This window comes from Girardinichthys multiradiatus, chromosome 5, assembly GCF_021462225.1.
Source record: "Girardinichthys multiradiatus isolate DD_20200921_A chromosome 5, DD_fGirMul_XY1, whole genome shotgun sequence".
NCBI lineage: Eukaryota > Metazoa > Chordata > Actinopteri > Cyprinodontiformes > Goodeidae > Girardinichthys > Girardinichthys multiradiatus.
Window position 1 is genome coordinate 23,377,168 of NC_061798.1, and position 21,818 is coordinate 23,398,985.

At 41.5% G+C, this 21,818-nt stretch overlaps 1 protein-coding gene across 1 annotated transcript; it reads left to right on the forward strand.

Moving 5' to 3' along the window:
* Positions 1-990: 990 nt before the first annotated feature.
* si:ch73-109d9.3 (GDNF-inducible zinc finger protein 1) lies at positions 991-11,322 on the forward strand. Its single transcript, XM_047365482.1, has 4 exons — positions 991-1,725; positions 1,796-1,929; positions 6,546-6,654; positions 8,051-11,322. Exons 1-4 carry the CDS (start codon positions 1,434-1,436, stop codon positions 9,259-9,261), a joined length of 1,746 nt encoding a protein of 581 aa, XP_047221438.1. The 5' UTR covers positions 991-1,433; the 3' UTR covers positions 9,262-11,322.
* The last annotated feature ends 10,496 nt before the right edge of the window (positions 11,323-21,818 follow it).

The following is a 21,818-nucleotide window of genomic DNA, read 5'->3' on the forward strand; positions in this document are numbered from 1 at the left end:
GGTAACTGCAGAGATCCACAGCTCAGCTGGGAGTCGTTCACAGGACCACTACAAGTTGTGCACTACACAAATTTGGCCTTGATAGGATAGTGCAGGAAGAGAGCCATAGGCAGCCCTCTGAAATGGTTGCCAAAATCCATGTAGGGGACTGCAAACATGTCCTCTGGTCATATGTGACCTGCATGCAAAATGCTATGTGAGGTGAAAAATGAACATTGCATAGGACTTTGAACACCATACCCATGGTGAAACATGGCAGTGGCAGTATTATGCTGCAGGGAGGCTTTTCTACTTGGAAGCTGGTCAAAGTTAATGGAAAATGGATGGAGCTACATTCAGGGCAATTCTGGATAAAAAACGTAGAGGCCACAAAAGACTTGAGACTAGGGTGAAGGTTCACATTTAAGTAGGACAATGACCCTAAACTATAGCCATAGCAGCAATTAAATATTTTAAGTCAGAGCATCTAAATCAGATCTAAATCCAATTGAGAATCTGTAGGAATACTTTAAAATCGATGTATGCCTCCATCCACTGTGACTGTGATTGAGTTATTTTGAGAATACCTAAGAAAAATGGACATAAATGTCAGTTTCTACATATGCAAAGCTGATACAGCCATACTCTGAAAAAAACTAGTCTGTAATGTCAACAAAGAGTGGTTCTTCAAATTATCGACTCTGGGGAACTGAGCACAAATACAAAAGAAGCTTTGTGATTTCCCTCTCATGATGTGAGCTGCTTGGTACTTTTATATCACATAAGATTAAAGTTAGTGGTCGTAACATGACTACATTTATTTTTTTTAAGGCGTATGAATACTTTTGGCACAAGGCACTATAAATTGTTCAACAATGTATCAAAGAAAAAAAACAAAAAAACGAAGCACTCATTGTAATCTTTTTATAAACTGGACCAGGATTTGATTTTCGTTCTTTTTCCTTCTTAGCAAAGAACATTGTTCTAACGCGTTTTGTAATAATTTTGTCACCGCTGAGGCCGCCGTACTGCGTCATCTATGACGTCATTAGCAAAAACAAGGTTCACGAAATGAGTGTTGATTACCTACTCCAACCTAATATCTGTGCCTAATTTTCGATTATCCAATTTACAAATCCGCTGTGGCACGCCCAGGTGGCGGTTCTGAGCATGCGCTCCGTGGTTTGTTTTGCCTTGCTTATTTTGGTGACGAGATTTAGCTTACGGATGCTAGCCTCATGCTAACATCACGAGGGGACATCTGATGTCAACAACAATCATTTAATAACATTTAATATTTAATGAAGTCGCTAACCAGGGATTCTGCTATCGACAAATGGATGTGTTGCTGAAGACAAACCGGCTGATCCAAACCGAGAGCACTTTGATTCTTCCCAAACAGTTGTGAAAGTGGACACTAACGGACGGACCTGCAGAGTGAGACGCCGTGGATCATGTCGGACCTGGACACCCTCATCGTAACCTTTCAGACCCAGCTCTCTGATGTGATGGAAGCTGTAGTGAAGACAGCGATGTTTGAGGTTACCAGACTGGTGGAGGACGTCTTCATGGTGGAGGTGAAGCGCAGCAAACAGGAGGTGGACTCTCTGAGGCTGCAGCTGAAGTGGACCGAGAGCAAACACGGCGGGGATACAGAGAAGACCGAAATGTTTGTTGAGTTGGTCAGGAATGAAGCAGATCGGAACCCTGACGCTGTAAAAGCACGACCAGAGGAGCAACAGGATGGTAAGAACAAACACCATGAGCTTCAAAGCGGGTCATGGGTTGTGTTACAGCAATGTATTGTCTTTACCAGACACAATGGGCCACTGTGATGTGAAGAATCCAAGTGACGCGGTTGAACACTGGTTGTCAGGTTGCAGGCAAGAATGCAAAACAGAGTCAGCAGACAATTCAGCCGCCATCCAGAGCCCTGGAAGAGAGTCACAGGTGAGTCACATGAATGTCAGAGCAGATATACAGTGATGGTCATACAGAAGGGTTTACCTGGCCTCACTATAGGCGGGTTACAAAGGTATCCCAAGGCTTTAAAAGTTTAGTAATAAAACTCCTAGAATGTACAGAAGTCCTTTCAGTGGGATACCAGAAAAAATGCTAGAGTGACCAGAGTTTTCTCCAGCTGTATAGAGAACAGTTTAACACAGTGGTCAAGTCAAGTTTATTTATAAAGCGCTTTTCAGCAACGAAGCATTTTGCCTTTTTCCCACCCACTCCTGCACACTGCTGAATAGCTTTCTGAAAGAGATCACTTTAACCTTCACCTCGCTTCCAAGAAATACAAAATCAGGTTTTGGAAAAATTTCTAGTTTTAAAAAAAATGTCATGGTGTGAAAACTAAATGAGCATACCTTTTAATAAGGTAACGCTGTTTTAAAACTACAGTTGGCATAGATACGATTCCAGGCAGGTTGCCTGAGCAGTTAGCCCCACTAATTAACCATCTTAAATACGCCTGTTGTGCTTCATGGTTATTCAGTACAAAAATGAATTCTATATGATTCTGCATGGTTACTTATAATGTACTTTTAAAATTAGCAACCATTTACATTTTCCTTTGGTGTCCATGTTCAATTCAAAAGAACACCAAATAAAGGTGTTTTTACTGTAGGTTATCATACTGTAAAGATCTGGACATTATTAAAAATTTCTAACATCCAGTAAATAAAAGTGGGCAAATACAATGTCATGGTGTACAACAGAGACAATTTTAAAGCACGTACGACAGTCTAGACTCTTGTTGCTTTAGTTTGCTTTCAAATGATATTATAATTAGAAAAAGGCTAGCCCAGTGAAGCCAACATGGAAGGCTTTCAATGAAAAATCCACTTCTCCCTAAGAAGAACCTGGTAGCACAGTGCTTAGTTTTTCAGAGTTGCTTCTGAACCCACAAGACTTCTTAAACAATGTATATTATGATAGATGTTATAGAAGTGGTGCTGTTTGACCATTATGAACAGCAGGATGTCTAAAGAAAGCCAAACAGGCCACATACAAAAACTTGCAATCACTGAGAGACCAATAAACTCCTCTGGGCCATACAGTAAATGCCAGTGATTTCAAACACAGCAGGAAATCTATGAAAGAATTGCTGCAAAAGAAAATAAAATAAAATAAAATAAAAGAGTTGTTCCATGGGTCCAGTCAAAGTCCAACAGACCTCAAACGAACTGAACTGATAAGAAAACCAAGACCCTCTTCCCCACCGTTTTTCTTTTTAAATGCACACTACAACAACGTGCATCAACACCACATTTGAGCTGGCGGAGGCAGGCTTGTGGTCTTTTCACACCCCCGTTCGCTATTTCCCATCTGTGGTCGGAGGCCGGGAGAGGGAATGGGCCCTCTAGTCGGGTTTGAGCTGGGGTTAAGGGTCAGGTCTTGGGGATTGTGTGGTGCTGGGCTGGCGTTTTGGCTCTCTCGGGATCGCTTGGGTTCCCTTGGATCTCGGCCCCTGGCTTTGGGCCCTGGTCTGCCGGCTGGGGGGGTGCCGGGCTCCGGCAGGGGGGTCTTAGCCGACATTTATTGGGATGTGGCCCCGCTTTGATGGAGGGGCTGAACTGCTCCGTGGCCATGCGGGGCGCCCCACCCCCAAACCCGGGGGCTGGGGCGCCCCCGGGTTTGGGGGTGGGGTTGGCGGGGTGCCCGGTAACTAGGGCCGCCGTGGCCTGGTTGGCGGTCGGGTGGGGCGGCAGAGCATGTCTTGTGACTACACCGGGACGGCTGGCGGGGTGTGCTTGGCCTGGAGCGGTTGGCCTGCATGGCCCAGGTCCCCGGCCAGTGCATGTATCCCTCTCGTGGACTGGTGGGCTGGAGCTGCTGGCACTGTCTGGGGGGGTTGGGCGGGCTTGGAGGTGTGCTGCTCTGCCGGCTGTCTTGTCCGAGGGAGGATCGGGGCGGTGGACTCGGGGGTGGCGGGGAGGGGCTGCGGCCTGTGGGGTGGAGGGGTTGTGTCCACTTCTAGGGCGTGGGGTCACTGGCGTTTGGATCAGCTGGGCGGCAATGGTGGAGCTGAGCTGGATAGTGTTTCTCCCTGGGCGGTCGTTGCAGTGGCAGTGATGTAGTGTTTTTTGTTGCTGAGGGGGGCGTGGTGGGGTCACTGGCCCTGGGTGCCTGCCGCTGGCCGGGGACCTCTGGGTGGATGAGTTTGTCCCATCATGGTGTTGGGTCCGGGGTCCGGTTGTGGGTGCGGTGCTGTGTGGGGTCTGCCCTGTTGCGCCGGTGGGCGGGGGTGGCGCTGCGCAGGGCCCTTGCCTTGCCGTTGTGTGGTGGGGGAGCGGGGTGCAGCAGGGGTTCTTAGAGCGGGGCTGTGTTTGGAGCTTGCGCTGTGTGGGTGTGGCTTCATTGGCTTCTCGGCCACGGAGTTCACCTGTGGGGGTGTGCCCCTGTGGGGGTGGGGATTTGTGCCGTTTGGGTTCGGGGAGATGTGTTCGATATCGGTGTCCTTGTTGGGGGTGGCCCTGTGGGGAGGTTCTTGTTCTTGTTGGGGTTCACTGGGGGTGGGAGACTCATGGGGTTGAGATCAGGGCTCGTTGGGGGGTCGGGACTGCTCCGTCCTGGGGCGGCTTTGGTTGGCGGGTTGCTTTGGGCCACGTGGACCCCTCTTTTGTACATAGCCCCCTCTCCGGAGGTGGATGGGGGTTGTTGGGGACTGGGTTCGGGGCAGGGGGGCGGGACCTGGGCCGGGGTCACCCGGGTCTGGGCAGTACCGGCGCTGTCTGCCTGCCTCTGCCCCAGGAGGGAAGGGGACTACCTCCTGGGTCCGGGGGCTGGTTGCCCTGAGGGGGTACAGGCGCCTGGACCTGGGAGGATACAGTATGCATGGGGAGTGTGAGTGAGTGTATGACGTCCATCCTTATGTTGGGTGTGAGTGATTTTATGTGTATGCATGAGGGTGGGAGTGGATGATTGTGACTGTGTGTGCCTGTTTTTTTTTGGTTTTTTTTGCAACAGGTTGGGTCTTGAACTGCTCCCTCTCCTGTATCAGCTTCCTCCCCGCCACACCGCCTGCTGGTGGTTGGAGTCTCTGCCCACTGGTGTACTTGTGGTTCTCGGTGTCCGCGGCCGGGTGCTTTGGTGTGTGCTGGCTCACTCCCGGTGGCTGCTTGCCGGGGCCTGGCCCCCTGGGCTCTGCTTGGGGGGAGGTGTGTCCCGGGGTCTTGGGCCTTTGGGTCCATGGCTGGATCTGCTCGGGCATGGACGGCTGCCAGCGGGGCCTGTGGACTCGTCGCTGCGGCTCCCTGGGGCTTTTGCACTGTCGCTGCTGGGTGGTTCCCCTGGGACTCTTCACTGCTCTTCTCTGGGGGGGTTGCGGTAGTCCCGACGGTGGTTCTCCTGGGGTTCTTGTGCTTTGGGGGGCCTTTAGATGTCTGTGACTCAGTTCTCCTCAGTGTCTGTCCAGGGACCATGGGGCAGGCCTGTGGGTCCTCACACTCGCTATTGCATATTTTTGTGGAGAAACCTTGTATACAAAAGCGCGTCCACACTCACACTCACAGGTGTTAAGCTTCAGGTGCTGACAGATACACAGATGTTCTATTTTGGGCGGCACCTCTCACTAAGTACATTTTACATTCAGAATTACCGTGTACTATTTTGTTAAAAAATAAATAAAACAGCTGTAGGTGTATAAGCAAGCAGGGTGTAATCTTGTATTCTCTTTATCCTTCTTTCTCTCCTCCACTCTTTCCTCCTTTTCTCCCCTTTTTCTCCATCTCTCTTTTTTGAGCTTCATTTTTCTTTTTCATTTCAGTCTCCGTGTCTGTAACAATTGAAATATTCCCAAAGAAGTTTATAATAAAGTTTCTTCTATAAATATCAAGCAGAGCTTTAAAGCATTAGCTGTGATGCTCTGCTTGTGAAAGTAAATCTGTTGGGCAATTTCTTGGCACTCAGACAGCAATTCTGAGCGATATTCTGCCGGACAGGACCCCAAAAAAAAAAAAAAAAGAATTAATGGGATTGATTTTTAGTTTTGCCTTAGCTTTGTTTAATAGCTTCACTTCTGTCGGTCTGCCCCAGGGCAGCTGTGGCTACATTGTAGCTCACCATTGTCAGTGTGTGAATGTGTGCATGAATGGGTGAGTGACTGATTGTAGTTTAAAGCACTTTGGGGCTCTAGGGACTTGATAAAGCTCTATACAAGTTCAGGCCTTTTACCATTTACCAATAAGAACAGTTTAAGGTTTTTTTTATTTTTATGTTTTGTATTTCAGTTAATTAAATTACTAGAAAGAGTCTGCACTTGCCTGATAAACTAGGAAAGATGTAATATGTTGTGCAGTGCTGTTGGAGACTGCTATACTTTACAAGCAGCAAGGCACATTTCCTTATGTATGTGTTCGTTTCTGTTGTAGAACTGTACTTGTTTGGTGCTCAACAAGGCTTGAAACACTGGTTTGCTTTCAATCACCAGTAAGAGACTGATTGTAACCGAACTTGTTTCAGTCAGAATAAACTTGGGAAGCATGAACAGATCATAGAAATCCTAAATAAGATGTTTATCTGCTGCTCTAGGTTTTTCAGCATGTGTCGTAATCTTTGTTCAGGTCGCGGAAGAGAAGGAAATCATGCCAGCTGTGGAAATGAAAGAGGAAGAAGTTAAGAAACCGTCTTGTTCTTCTCTGCATTTGAGAGAGTGGTGCAGTACTCCTGCAAGTAAGTACCTGTGGTTAAACAAATGTAAAGTATATAAAAAAATGCAATACTTTCTGTACACTTCAAGATAAAAGCTTATTGTGAGATTTGTCCAGTTCTTTGACTAATACTGAATGTGAAAAAAAATCATGAGGTGCAAACTCAAAACTGAAATATTAAAATAACTGCCTGGAAAAAGTAAACTTACCCTTTAACTTTTTAACATGTTGTCATGTTACAACCACACCACAATGTATTTTAACAGGATTTCATGTGAGAGACCAACACAAAGTAGTTTAATTGTTGAAAGGAAAATGTTGCATAATTTCCTATAATTATTTTTTTACAAATTAAAACCTAAAAGGTCTGACTTGTATTTGTATTCAGGCTCCCTACTTTGCAGATGCGCCCTTACTTGCAGTTTCAGGTTTAAATCTCTTGCAGTATCACTTTACCACCATTGCACATCTAGAGACTGAGGATTCAGTTTAAGTTTGAGTTAAGTTTGAGCGCCTTATTGCAGAAAAGTGCTATATCTATAAATAAATAAATAAACTTGACTTAAGTGGAGAGCCATGTCTCCATTCACACACTCTATTCTCACTCACTCACTCACTCACTCACTCACTCACTCACTCACACAAACACACACACTTCAGGAAGCTGTTTCTTACACTGGATTTTATTTAGAGGTATCAAAACACCGGGAGTTCAATACAAATACACATTACGCTTTTTTTTTTAGATTCTTTTTTGTAATAATTTTTGAGAAATATTGATCATTTTCTTTCCACTCTGCTATTATGCACCACTTTGTGTTGGTTTATCATATAAAATCCCGATAAAATACAAATATAAAATTTGGAAAGGTTCCGGGGATGTGACGGCACTCCATTCATTTAATTCTAATAAATCTAAGCCAAACAAGGATCAATCTAGTCAGTTAAACAAAACAACCTAAGAACACAAATTTAACACCTGCACCTTGAACACATACATTTTTAGGCAGCCCACCCATACTTGGGACTTTTGACAAATCATGTCTTGACTCAGTCTTGAGATGATTCTTTGTTTGGTTCAGCATCACATTCTCAAATTTAATAAGATCTGGGCTCCTTTCCTGATGTATTATTCAAATCTTGAACTCAGTGAAGCTCCTGCTGCATTATAATCTGATATTTTGACAGAATTGTGAAGGAGAAGCCCATTAAAGAGTTTGAGGGAAAGTCATTTGTGGTTGCGTAGGGTTTTGGTGTGGATTGGTATAAAAAAATAAAAAAATATTTTTAATAAAAATGCAAAAAAAATACTTGGTGCATCGTATTGATCAAGTGTTGGGGGGAGCCAGGGAGCTTTTATCAGTAACTGTAAAGACATATTAGGTCATTAAAATGAAGCTCTGTTTAAATTCTTTCAGGTGAAGCTGGACCAGAGAACGCAGGTGAGGTGGTTGAGGCACAGCCAACACCAGCCCAGAAAAACAGTGAAGAGTTACTGAAGAATGTCATTAAGAGAGACCCACAGATGTCTACATCATGTGCGTTTCCCGAGAACCAGGACGAAACAGACATGGCTGCAGACCAGACCAGTGTTTTAGCTTTTGAACTAAATTCCAAGTGGGCTGACCTGCCGGCCGCAGCAGCTGGACCTCTGCAGAATCACAGGCTTGGCACAGAAGCTATGTTTGATCCAGCCGTAGCTAAAGGCTCTGTGAATTATTTGGAACGAGAGCTTACCAGCCCTGCCAGAGCAGATGTTCAGTTTACCTCAGTCAGAGATCAGGTTTCCTCTTCTGAATCTCCTGAAACCAGACTGCAACCCAACAACACACTGGGTGTGATTTTTAAAGAGGAAGTTATCAACGATTCTGATGGGCTTAAGGAAAGTGTGTGTACAGAAAAGAAATCATCAAAAGCTGGGGTACAATCATTTAACTGTTCATTACATGAGCAAAGGGTGATCTCAGAAGCACACAAACCAAACCACATTTACCACAGATCCTCAGTGCAGGAGAGAGTGAAGCTCCATTCTCACAGAGGTTCAGGACTCAGACTGCAGGCAGCTATACAACACCTCCACCGACCACAGAAGAAGCCCCCACACAGACTGTCAAACCTGACAACAGCAGCGCTGTCTGACGCTCCCTCCCAGGTTGTACACTTAAATAACCCTAACAGAGTTTCCTCCGCATCCAGAGCTGCTTCATCTACACTGTCAGTGCAGCGCGTTCACCTGGCTGACAAACAGACCTTAACTCTGAACCAAGCTGGTGCCTCATGGGTTAGCATCAAATCCCACAATCAATCTGCAAACTGCCATCAGTCTGCCCCTGCCCCCACCCGCCCCTCCCCTCCTGACTCTCAGCTTTACAGGCCCTTGCTGCACTGCGAGGAGTGTGACAAAAGCTTTCCTCACCCAAGCAACCTGAAAGCCCACATGCAGATTCACACAGGCGAGCGGCCTTTCTGCTGTCCACTCTGCGGGCGCAGTTTCACCAAGCTGAGCAACCTCAAAGCCCACCGGCGCGTCCACACGGGCGAGAGACCTTACTGCTGCTTGGCATGCGGCAAGCGCTTCACCCAGAAATGTAACCTGAAACGCCACCAGAGGATTCACTTGGAAGTTTGACCGCGGAGATATGGAGGAGAAAGAAAAATCATGTGTTGTGTGTGTGTGTGTGTGTGTTATAGATTAAGATGCTTCAGGACTCATACTGCAATGCAGGACAGTTTGTGTGGCGCATAATAAGACTGCATCTCTAGATTTAAATAGTTCTTTGCATTCCTACTGGGACCTAACTTCTAAAGTTGTGCTTGGCTTACTGTAGGATGAGAAACTTTGTGTGTGGTGTGTGTTCTGCTAGATAGGCCAGCTGACAGTTATACAGGAATTTTAATGTTTAGAGTTATTTCTTCTGTCGACGGCAAATAATTTATCAATGTACCATGCCATGAAAAAGTATTCACCCCCTTAAATATTTCTGTTGTTTTTTTGTTCTGTTGTAACACTTTTGTGGTTCAGACAAATTTTAATATCAGACATAGTTAACATGAGGACATGCAAAAAGCAGTTTTCAAATTATTTCACTTGTTACGTGGAAATTTTTTTTATCCAAAGCAACCTGGGTTAGGGTTGGTTTGGATAAAAAGGAATAATCCTCACTTTTTATTGATTCATAAATTAATTATTAATTCAGTGTTCAGTGTTATTACTGTTTACTGCCAGACCTCTACAATCAATAAATCAAATAAATAGGACTAAAAACATGAAGTAGGCTTAAGGGTTTCAAAAAGGAACACATCATCCCTCTATCTAAAGACATTGAAAAGATTCTAAACTTATGTTTGCTTGTAAAGGGTTAAAAAGTCATTCTACGATTTTGGTTATCCAGTGGACCACAGATGGAGAAAATATAGACCAGGTGTAGTCAGTTTACCGAAATCACTCAGAGACCAACGATTCACCCAGGAGGTCACAAAAGAACCCGAGACAACACCTAAAACACTGCTGGTCTCACTTCCCACGGTTAAGATCAGAGTTAAACACTAAAAAGGAAAGGCAAGTTCATTTACTTTTACTCCATCCATACACGAGGTAATCCAAATTGCTTTACAGGACGCAGGAGAAGAGCCACTGAGCGGCAATGGAATCCATGGAGAGCTCCAAGGCCAAAACTGTCGCTGTCAGAAAGAGCAAAAGAAATTGGTATAAACAATATGATGATCGCTGAGACTTTTGCGAAAAAAATCTGTAAGGTTTTTGTGCGTCCTTTTTCATCTGTCATTAAACAAATGCACAATGGATCCATGAATTCTCCTCTCAACCAGAAAATGCTAAAAGAGAATGTCCAGCTATCAGTTCATGACCTTAAGCTCAATCGGACTTTTGCAGCAGGATAATGATCCAAGGCATACCAAAAGCTCCAAATCTGAATGGCTCAAAATGGCAAAGTGAAGGTTTTGGCTCTAGTCTAGGCAGCTAGTCAAAGACCAGACCTAAATTTGTCTGAGATACTGCAGTATAATCTTAAATTGGTCATTAATGCTTGAAAACCCGCATTGTGTGAATAAAAAAAAAAAGTACAACAAAGAGTGGCCTGCAAATCCTCTACAGCGATGTAAAAGACTCTTTGCCACTTATCCAACAGGCTCAATGGCAGTTGTTTCTTCCACGGGTGGCACAACCTGTTATTAGGTTTGAGTGGTATATACTTTTCCCCATAGGCCCAGGTTGGTTTGGGTAGCTTTGTTCCCTTTATACATTAAATCATCAATTGAAAGCTGCTTTTTGTTTTCTCAGGTTATCTTTGTCTAATATTAAAATTTGTTTAATTTTGAGCATTAAAGTGTGACAAAAAAAGCAAAAACATTAGTATTCTATAGTATTTCACAGCATATATTCTGAGTTAGCCCTAAAAAATCATTCTTTGAAACAGTTCTTATTCAATATTGGTGGTCATTTTAATAATGGCTACAGCATTCAGTTTCTTACACACATTCATTGCTAATGGTAATTTTCAATTGATTGGAAAGTATTAGCTCCATGTTGTTTTAATTCTAAATTGAAATTCCAGCATTGTTATGCGATATAAAGTTATTTTTTTTGTCTGATATCGTTCCTTCTGTCTCACACATTGTAATATTTTAAATTGTTTTATTCTTACCTAATTATTAAAATATAAATATAGAACCATTGTTTTCTAACTAATTTCTGTGAGTGTGTATTGTTTGTAAAATTGGGGTTGTAACAAGATTTCGTGGCACAAGATCTTACAATATAAACATTAATATTTCTTAATAATGTGAAGTGTGGCTTGTAAAGGGCTGTTTACTTGCTGTGTCAGAAAGTCTGAGACAGATTTGAAAGTTTGAGCTTGGCAAACTTGTGTCTATGCTAAATAACATTGGTTTAAAGTCAGAGAAATATACAGTCGCATCTCAATTAATTAGAATATAATTTAAAAGTTATTTTATTTTGTTAATCAGTTCAGGAAGCAAAACTCTTATAGCAGTCCCACAAAAGCTTACACTCTTGTTAAAATTTCAGCCTTCTGTGATATAAAAAAATTAGACCATGATGATAATGTTAAATTTTTACTCTCTACAGTTAAACTAAACAAACCCAACAAATCTGTTAAAAAAGGTGGGTTAAATAAAGTGCAATAAGTTGCGTTAGTGTGCATACCCCTAAATTAGTTACTCTTGTAAAGCACCGTTTTGAATAAATTTTAGCACTCAGTTGGAGTCTGTAAGCATCTTGGCTTGGTAATATTTGGCCACTCTACCTTGCATAAGTTCTTATTCTAGTGACCCCACAGATTTTCTGTCAGGTTTAGTTCTGGATTATGGCTATATGACATGGCTCCTCAAATCATCTCTGATTGTAGAAACTTCACAGCAGACCTCAAGCTACTTGGATTCTGTGTCTCTCCACTTTTCCTTCGCACTATGAGACCTTGATCTTTAAATAAACTGAAGAATTCTATTTAATTTGAAAACAGGACATTGGACCTCAAAGCAACAGTCCAGTCCATGCTCACATTTGCCCAGGCAAGACATTTCTGAACTTGTCTCTGGTTTAGGAGAAGTTTAACACAAGGAATGGAACAGTTGTGGCTCATTACCTGGATGTCTATGTGTGGTGACAACCACACATAGACTGTGACAACCCATGGTTCAGACCAGGAAGCAGGGTTGTAGTTTAACACTCCTCTCTGCATCTTCTGTACTGCTCCCCACCCATTACCCTATTAAGACAGTGTCTCGCCCACGGCCAAAATTGAATAGATTAAAAAATAATCCTCACATATAAAGCCCTTAATGATTTAGCTCCATCATACATCAGAGATCTGATTGTTCCATACATTCCTAACAGAGCACTTCGTTCTCAGACTGCAGGTTTACTGGTGGTTCCTAGAGTCTCTAGAAGTAGAATGGGAGGCAGATCTTTTAGTTATCAGGCTCCACTCCTGTGGAACCAGCTCCCAGTTTTAGTCCGTGAGGCAGACACCCTGTCTACTTTTAAGGCTAGGCTTAAAACTTTCCTTTTTGATAAAGCTTATAATTAGAGTGGCTTAGGTTATCTTGAGCTATCTCTGTAGTTATGCTGCTTAGACCTAGGCTGCTGGAGGACATAATGACCACTTTCACCCTCTTCGCTACATTCTCACACTACTCTCCAATTTTGCATTATTTGCTGTTATTTCAGCTTTTAACCTTGTTCTCTCTTCTCTTCCTAGAAGCTGCACCTGGCCTGACTCTGTGTCTACCTGTGACACCTTTCTGGAGGGGGGCATCGTCTAAGCTTCTGCTGACAACAACTTAATGCTAACCCTCTACCGATGATCCACATGGCCCTGTCTTTCAGTGTTTGACCCTTTCTCTCAATTGACTGAGCTTTTACTGTGACTAACTCTATGTGCTCTCTTTCAGACTTTAACCTTAAAAACTGGCTCAAAGTTTATCTGTTCTTTCTTTCTAGGTGAAACGACTAAAGGAGCTACATCCATTAACATTTACTTTTCCTTCCCATAGAAAGTACTTCTGGATCAGTGCTTCTGTGTTCTTTTTGTGTCTCTGCTCTGTTCTCTCAAACCCCCAGTCGGTCGTGGTAGATGGCCGCTCACACTGAGCCTGGTTCTGCTGGAGGTTTCTTCCTGTTAAAAGGGAGTTTGTCCTCTCCACTGTCGCTACATGCATGCTCAGTATGAGGGATTGCTGCAAAGTCAACACCAGTGACTGTCCACTGTCTCTACATGCTCATCCAGGAAGAGGGAATGCTACAAGTCTCTGACTGGATGCAATCTGCTGGATTTCCTTAGATAGAAAAACTTTTTATCCAATTTGAATAAATAACTGAATCTGACTGCACTGTTCAATGGTTAGGATTAATTGGAATGTACAGGTCCTTCTCAAAATATTAGCATATTGTGATAAAGTTAATTATTTTCCATAATGTCATGATGAAAATTTAATATTAATATATTTTAGATTCATTGCACACTAACTGAAATATTTCAGGTCTTTTATTGTCTTAATACGGATGATTTTGGCATACAGCTCATGAAAACCCAAAATTCCTATCTCACAAAATTAGCATATATCATCCGACCAATAAAAGAAAAGTGTTTTTAATACAAAAAACGTCAACCTTCAAATAATCATGTACAGTTATGCACTCAATACTTGGTCGGGAATCCTTTGGCAGAAATGACTGCTTCAATGCGGCGTGGCATGGAGGCAGTCAGCCTGTGGCACTGCTGAGGTCTTATGGAGGCCCAGGATGCTTTGATAGCGGCCTTTAGCTCATCCAGAGTGTTGAGTCTTGAGTCTCTCAACGTTCTCTTCACAATATCCCACAGATTCTCTATGGGGTTCAGGTCAGGAGAGTTGGCAGGCCAATTGAGCACATGGTCAGTAAACCATTTACCAGTGGTTTTGGCACTGTGAGCAGGTGCCAAGTCACGCTGAAAAATGAAATCTTCATCTCCATAAAGCTTTTCAGCAGATGGAAGCATGAAGTGCTCCAAAATCTCCTGATAGCTAGCTGCATTGACCCTGCCCTTGATAAAACACAGTGGACCAACACCAGCAGCTGACACGGCACCCAAGACCATCACTGACTGTGGGTACTTGACACTGGACTTCTGGCATTTTGGCATTTGGCATTCCTTCTCCCAGTCTTCCTCCAGACTCTGGCACCTTGATTTCCGAATGACATGCAGAATTTGCTTTCATCTGAAAAAATGTACTTTGGACCACTGAGCAACAGTCCAGTGCTGCTTCTCTGTAGCCCAGGTCAGGCGCTTCTGCCGCTGTTTCTGGTTCAAAAGTGGCTTGACCTGGGGAATGCGGCACCTGTAGCCCATTTCCTGCACACTCCTGCACACGGTGGCTCTGGATGTTTCTACTCCAGACTCAGTCCACTGCTTCCGCAGGTCCCCCAAGGTCTGGAATCGACCCTTCTCCACAATCTTCCTCAGGGTCCGGTCACCTCTTCTCGTTGTGCAGCGTTTTCTGCCACACTTTTTCCTTCCCACAGACTTCCCACTGAGGTGCCTTGATACAGCACTCTGGGAACAGCCTATTCGTTCAGAAATGTCTTTCTGTGTCTTACCCTCTTGCTTGAGGGTGTCAATAGTGGCCTTCTGGACAGCAGTCAGGTCGGCAGTCTTACCCATGATTGGGGTTTTGAGTGATGAACCAGGCTGGGAGTTTTAAAGGCCTCAGGAATCTTTTGCAGGTGTTTAGAGTTAACTCGTTGATTCAGATGATTAGGTTCATAGCTCGTTTAGAGACCCTTTTAATGATATGCTAATTTTGTGAGATAGGAATTTTGGGTTTTCATGAGCTGTATGCCAAAATCATCCGTATTAAGACAATAAAAGACCTGAAATATATAAGTTAGTGTGCAATGAATCTAAAATATATGAATGTTAAATTTTCATCATGACATTATGAAAAATAATGAACTTTATCACAATATGCTAATATTTTGAGAAGAACCTGTATGTACCTGACTGCTGTGAAGTGCCTTGAGACGACATGTGTTGTGAATTGGCGCTATATAAATAAACTGAATTGAATTGAATTGAATTGGTGGCTCTTTAAGAAGGTCTCGTCACATCTCCAGTCGAAGTCCATTCCTGAATCTCCTCCAAACGTTTGCCTAGACTTATCTTGATAATTATGTCAAGACTGGCTATCCCTGTTTCTTGTGCACTTTTTGGTTTTTTCACAACAAATTTCCATAAATATACTTGCATACAGGTCCTTCTAAATTATTTTCCATAATGTCATGATGAAAATTTAACATTCATATATTTTAGATTCATTGCACACTAACTGAAATATTTCAGGTCTTTTATTGTCTTAATACGGATGATTTTGGCATACAGCTCATGAAAACCCAAAATTCCTATCTCACAAAATTAGCATATCATTAAAAGGGTCTCTAAACGAGCTATGAACCTAATCATCTGAATCAACGAGTTAACTCTAAACACCTGCAAAAGATTCCTGAGGCCTTTAAAACTCCCAGCCTGGTTCATCACTCAAAACCCCAATCATGGGTAAGACTGCCGACCTGACTGCTGCCCAGAAGGCCACTATTGACACCCTCAAGCAAGAGGGTAAGACACAGAAAGACATTTCTGAATGAATAGGCTGTTCCCAGAGTGCTGTTTCAAGGCACCTCAGTGGGAAGTCTGTGGGAAGGAAAAAGTGTGGCAGAAAACGCTGCACAATGAGAAGAGGTGACCAGACCATGAGGAAGATTGTGGAGAAGGGCCGATTCCAGACCTTGGGGGACCTGCGGAAGCAGTGGACTGAGTCTGGAGTAGAAACATCCAGAGTCACCGTGCACAGGCGTGTGCAGGAAATGGGCTACAGGTGCCGCATTCCCCAGGTCAAGCCACTTTTGAACCAGAAACAGCGGCAGAAGCTCCTGACCTGGGCTACAGAGAAGCAGCACTGGACTGTTGCTCAGTGGTCCAAAGTACTTTTTTCGGATGAAAGCAAATTCTGCATGTCATTCGGAAATCAAGGTGCCAGAGTCTGGAGGAAGACTGGGGAGAAGGAAATGCCAAAATGCCAGAGGTCCAGTGTCAAGTACCCACAGTCAGTGATGGTCTGGGGTGCCGTGTCAGCTGCTGGTGTTGGTCCACTGTGTTTTATCAAGGGCAGGGTCAATGCAGCTAGCTATCAGGAGATTTTGGAGCACTTCATGCTTCCATCTGCTGAAAAGCTTTATGGAGATGAAGATTTCATTTTTCAGCACGACCTGGCACCTGCTCACAGTGCCAAAACCACTGGTAAATGGTTTACTGACCATGGTATCACTGTACTCAATTGGCCTGCCAACTCTCCTGACCTGAACCCCATAGAGAATTTAGCTCTGGATGAGCTAAAGGCTGTTATCGAAGCATCCTGGGCCTCCATAAGACCTCAGCAGTGCCACAGGCTGATTGCCTCCATGCCACGCCGCATTGAAGCAGTCATTTCTGCCAAAGGATTCCTGACTAAGTATTGAGTGCATAACTGTACATGATTATTTGAAGGTTGACGCTTTTTGTATTAAAAACACTTTTCTTTTATTGGTCAGATGAAATATGCTAATTTTGTGAGATAGGAATTTTGGGTTTTCATGAGCTGTATGCCAAAATCATCCGTATTAAGACAATAAAAGACCTGAAATATTTCAGCTAGTGTGCAATGAATCTAAAATATATGAATGTTAAATTTTCATCATTACATTATGGAAAATAATGAACTTTATCACAATATGCTAATATTTTGAGAAGGACCTGTACATCTTTAGCAATGACCTGTTTTGGACCACTGCCAAGCCACCAGTCTTCTCTGTGATGGTGTAGACCATGACAACATTTCTGTATGGAAATTGAATAACAATTAATTGTCATTATCTGTGAACAAACATCATCCAAATTATTAAAAAATAAATGTTTAATTAGTCTTTATAGTATAAGTTTCACTTTTTTAATTGAATGTCTAATATTTTAAAGGATGTTCTAATTTAGTGACTGATTGTAAAGTTTATTTTCATTAAAACTTACTTGTGATTTGCCTGCCTCTTATTTTTTTGACATGTGAACTGTTTTTTGTATGCGCATCTTGGGTCTAGTTTCCACAGTCATTAATTGTTAAGTACATTACTAAATATGTACACTGACGTCAACTGTTTAAACTCTGTATTTCTTCAGTCATACTGCCCATCTTTTTCTGAACACTAGATGTCAGCCTTTCAGCTACTTTCACTCCATAATAGTTTAGGGGAGCTTCTCGGATGATAAAATCTCCTTGTCTAACTTCTACTGTAACAATGGAATACAGAATACAGAGCCTCAATTAAAAATGCAAAAAAAAAACATCGGTCAAAGAATTTGTGGTAACAAGCATCTCTCTGTACTGTTTTAGCCAATCTTTGTGCCTGATCTGGTGTGTGTTGCTGGAGCTCAGGATTAAGCTCGATGCTCTATCTGTGGCGGGAGTCAGAGCAGCTCCGTGCAGGTGGTACAAACGATAACATTTTAATCTTGTTTTCAAGATGTGGAAAAAGGCTAAACTCTTTGGGTGCGTAGGCATGTTTGAAGGGAGTTGGGGGATGAATTAAAGCAGTGCTTCTGCTTTGGATGTTATCTGTCCCTTTTCAAGTTAAAACTCAATAACAAGAAAAGTTATCTGTGAAGAAGAATTGAGAAATAGCTACTTAGCTGAATCAGCAGTCTGCAGACAAGATAGTGTTTGCTGTGCAAGGGTGATAGTAAAACTACCCTGTCTACTCACAGCTAAATGAACAGAATGTATGTAAATACTATATATGGAAAGATTTGTGTTTCACCAATATAACATGTGTTTCAAGCAGTACTTGTGTGTGAAATTATTTTAATTTATGCCCTACTGATGTGTTAATAGATCTCACCCCAGTTTACATTTATGCTGTTTTAGGTTGTATAACTAGTCATCTAAGTGTGCTGCAGTAAAAACAACCAACCAGTTGAAAATGTTTATAGTTTGTTCTGCTGTTTTCCTTTGCTATGAACAGAAATACAGGGCATTGCTATCAGGTATTAGTTTCCAAAAGAAAGAAATATGCTAATAATGCTAGATGAGTACTGCTTCTTTAATGGGGAAATATAATAAAACCTTTTAGAAAATTTAAAAATCTTGAAGGTTAGAAACACACAAATCTGCTGTTTTTTTACCCTGATACACACTTTTCTGCCCTTACAAGAGCCTTCACAGCAGGAATACTGTGTTTTTAAAGTAAATGCATAAAATGGAACACAGTTCACCTCAACCACAGAAACAATCTTTCTGTTGGAAACACGTTTTGCTCCAAGATTATAAAATTGTGGAAACAGTGCATTGATTGCACCACATGACACATATTTTAAACATTTGAGTCAGTGGCCAGACCACATCCCAGGTGTTGTTTGCAAGCATAAACCATCTCGGGTAAGAAAATGTGTAGTTTTATGATGGCTTCTACATTTTATGTCCTCTATCATTATAAAATGTCTGCTGAGATTACCAGGTTGCATTAGTACATTCAATCAATAAATGTTCTCTACAGAAGTCCCTTCTGCAAGTTTATCCATGATAATTAGCAGCAGTAGTGACTAATGATTGCAGAGCTTGAGTGGTGTAAAAGATAATGTCTTTGAAATAACAGCTACAATGCTTCTATTCACTTCTACTGTTTTACACAGTCATAACACATCTTGCTAATATACTGTAAGTATTTTGATGACACAGTTGTTTATAGAAATGGGAGAACTTGTGTACACTTGTTTACACCAGAGTGAAAGCCAGTTCGAACTGGAGCAGAAATTACACTGTCTACCAGAATGGTGCTAGAATTTAAGTTTTTTTAATTTCACTTTTTGTTAGATCTTTGTTAGATCTCCAAGCTATTGCTCTTAGACTCTTAGACAGTTCTTCTGACTTCCTTCACATCACTGGACCAATCGCAGTATACATATTTGTTCCTTGATAATGCACATTTGAGCTTTCTTCTTTATATAGGATATATCAATGCTCAATGTTCTGAGTTCCATACTTCATGTTGTTGCTCTTTAACATTATTTGGCTGCATTCTTTGCTCCCTTGTGCTAATTTATTTCTTTACACTTTTGTTGCTTCTTGTCTGCAGACAGTGAAGTAAACATACAGTAGCTACTGCAAGCTGCAAGCTTGAATACCAGTAAAAAGAAATAAATCATAAGAAAGCCTTATAATTCCTTTTTTACAGCTTGTAAAGCTGCCTTTTATTGGTCTTTTATTGTCCTTCTTTTTCTTAAGGAGTCTTTTGTCATTATTTATGGGAAGGAGCAGCAGTTAAACCATAGCAAAGATTAAAACTATAAACTGTACTGAAATGTTGACTATTTAAAATCTAAAAACACAACGCAAAGCACAGAAGAATAAAATGACCAATAAACAAAAAGAGTATAGTATAGGGAGGGTACAAAGCAATACATGCAATGTCAAAACACACAAATCCTGTGGAAGACAGGGATGGAGCAAAGCCTCTTTTTAATACCTAGAATGGCATAAAATAGTCCTATTGATACATTTTATGTTGATGCATAAAAAGGAACACATTGAGTCTAATTTAAAAGAAAAAAAAAATTAACACATGCACAATAATTTTGCCTTGTAGGAACTACAAAGGAATGAATTTCCAGCTGCTAACAAATTCAGAATTAATTATCGACACTGAAAAACCTAATGATTAGGTTTTGGTCGGTTACATGATTAAAAAATGCATAATCGGGGTATTCATAATTGGTTAGTACTGAAAATGTATTTAAAAGAAATTGAAAAGCTTTTGTGAATTAGAAAGTAAAGATGTTTCTGAACATAGTTATATTGTTTTCGTCTAAAGAATTGTGAGAAAATAGAAGGAGAAACTTGAGTCTAATGCTAATATTATCTCTTGTATATTGCAATCACATCTCTCTTTGCCAGAAAAATAGGTTGGCAGACACTGCATACAGGCCTCCAAATAACAGGTAATTACATACTCGTAGAAACATATTTTACACATTGTCTGGGTTTCCAGACATTGCATTTTGTAATATTTTCATCCCGGAGACTTTTATATCTTGCTAAATGGTATTATGAATTAGCTTTTGAAGCTTTTGAATTTTGGGTAGTCGTTAAAGCAGATTACTAAATCTCTAGTATACTTCTCTACCATACAAGTATTTTTCCACAATACGTATCATCCCACTTTTGACTGCCTAGACTGCATTTTTTGACCTAATCCCATTAAAAAAAGTTGTGAACTGCAAGAGACAAAGAAAGATGTAAAAAACACGACTGGATAAAGTAAAAACACAACTTGCCAGAGATAAACTTAAAAAAAAAAAAAAGCTAAACTTTTTAGCTTGTTCTAACTTGTTTATTGATTTTTAAGGACACCATCCACCTCATCATAATATATTCATGAAGTTGGTAAAAATACAAGGAGAAAGGTTGAACTTAATAAAACCTCTACTTGTTGGTAGCACTGACTTACATTTTTCTGGCGGTGTATATAACAGAGAGGTGTCTCAGTAGATAATAGATATATAATATAATAGATGAAAATATTGATGTTTTGTGTTCAGGGATGGGCCTTCACAACATCAATGTTGCAGTCCATCACTGTCCACAACTACGTAGTGATGAAAGAGACCAGTATTGCCAAGAGTAGGATCTTTTGATTGGAATCTGTTCTTGACTAAATAACTCTCCTTTCCCCTTAAAGTTAGGGCTGATGAACCACTGAGAGCTTGGACTCTTTGCAATTCACCAACTGACATCAGAAACTGTTAAATATGCACATTAAAGCAACCATATTTTGATCTCTGTTGTATTCTGATTTTTACAAGGTGGACTTCTCCCTCCATGTTGGGGATTAATGTCCGTGGTGCAGTTCAGGTATTGAGGTGTCTGGTTCCTTAGTGATGGTTTAAGGAAACAATAGATCCTTAGACAGACTGGAATCTGGTTTGAAGTTTTCTAATATATATGCCAAACGGTAAATCATATACATATATTTTTATCTCAACAGCAGTACATCTACAGTATTTTTTAAGATTAAAGTCACAACCAAACATCCAACTTCCAACCATTTATCATTCTTTCTTTTATAGATAAATGATTTAGTTTTTTTGGGATTAGCTGTTTCAGCTGTGATTAAAGCAAGGTAAATTGTTATAGAGTCTCTCCCTCTGATCAATCATGTTATTTGACATGATCGCAGCGTTAAAGAGGAATAAACCTTATGTAAGTACATTGGTCAGGTAGCTAGATTTTTAACCTTTGTTGGATATGTTTTGGACTTGTCAAGAATGTACCCCAATACTCACCTATTACATGCCATGCTCCACCAAGAAACTGCGGGGATTAAGCAGGTATAGATACTAATAGAGCAAAGAGTTTGTACAAGAACCTCAGCTGCTTAGCTGAGTAATGCTGTTGACATTGGTGATTCTTCCTCCATTGCCATCTTTAATGAAATGTAATTGTTGTTTGACGAGAGGCATTCATCTGTTCTTCAAAATAATGTAATTAATTTGGACATCGATCCAGTTTTCAATTTGCAGCAGTTGTCAGGCCTGTCACAAATAAAACATAACTGCCTAATTGCTGTACCAGACATAATCAGAATATGTT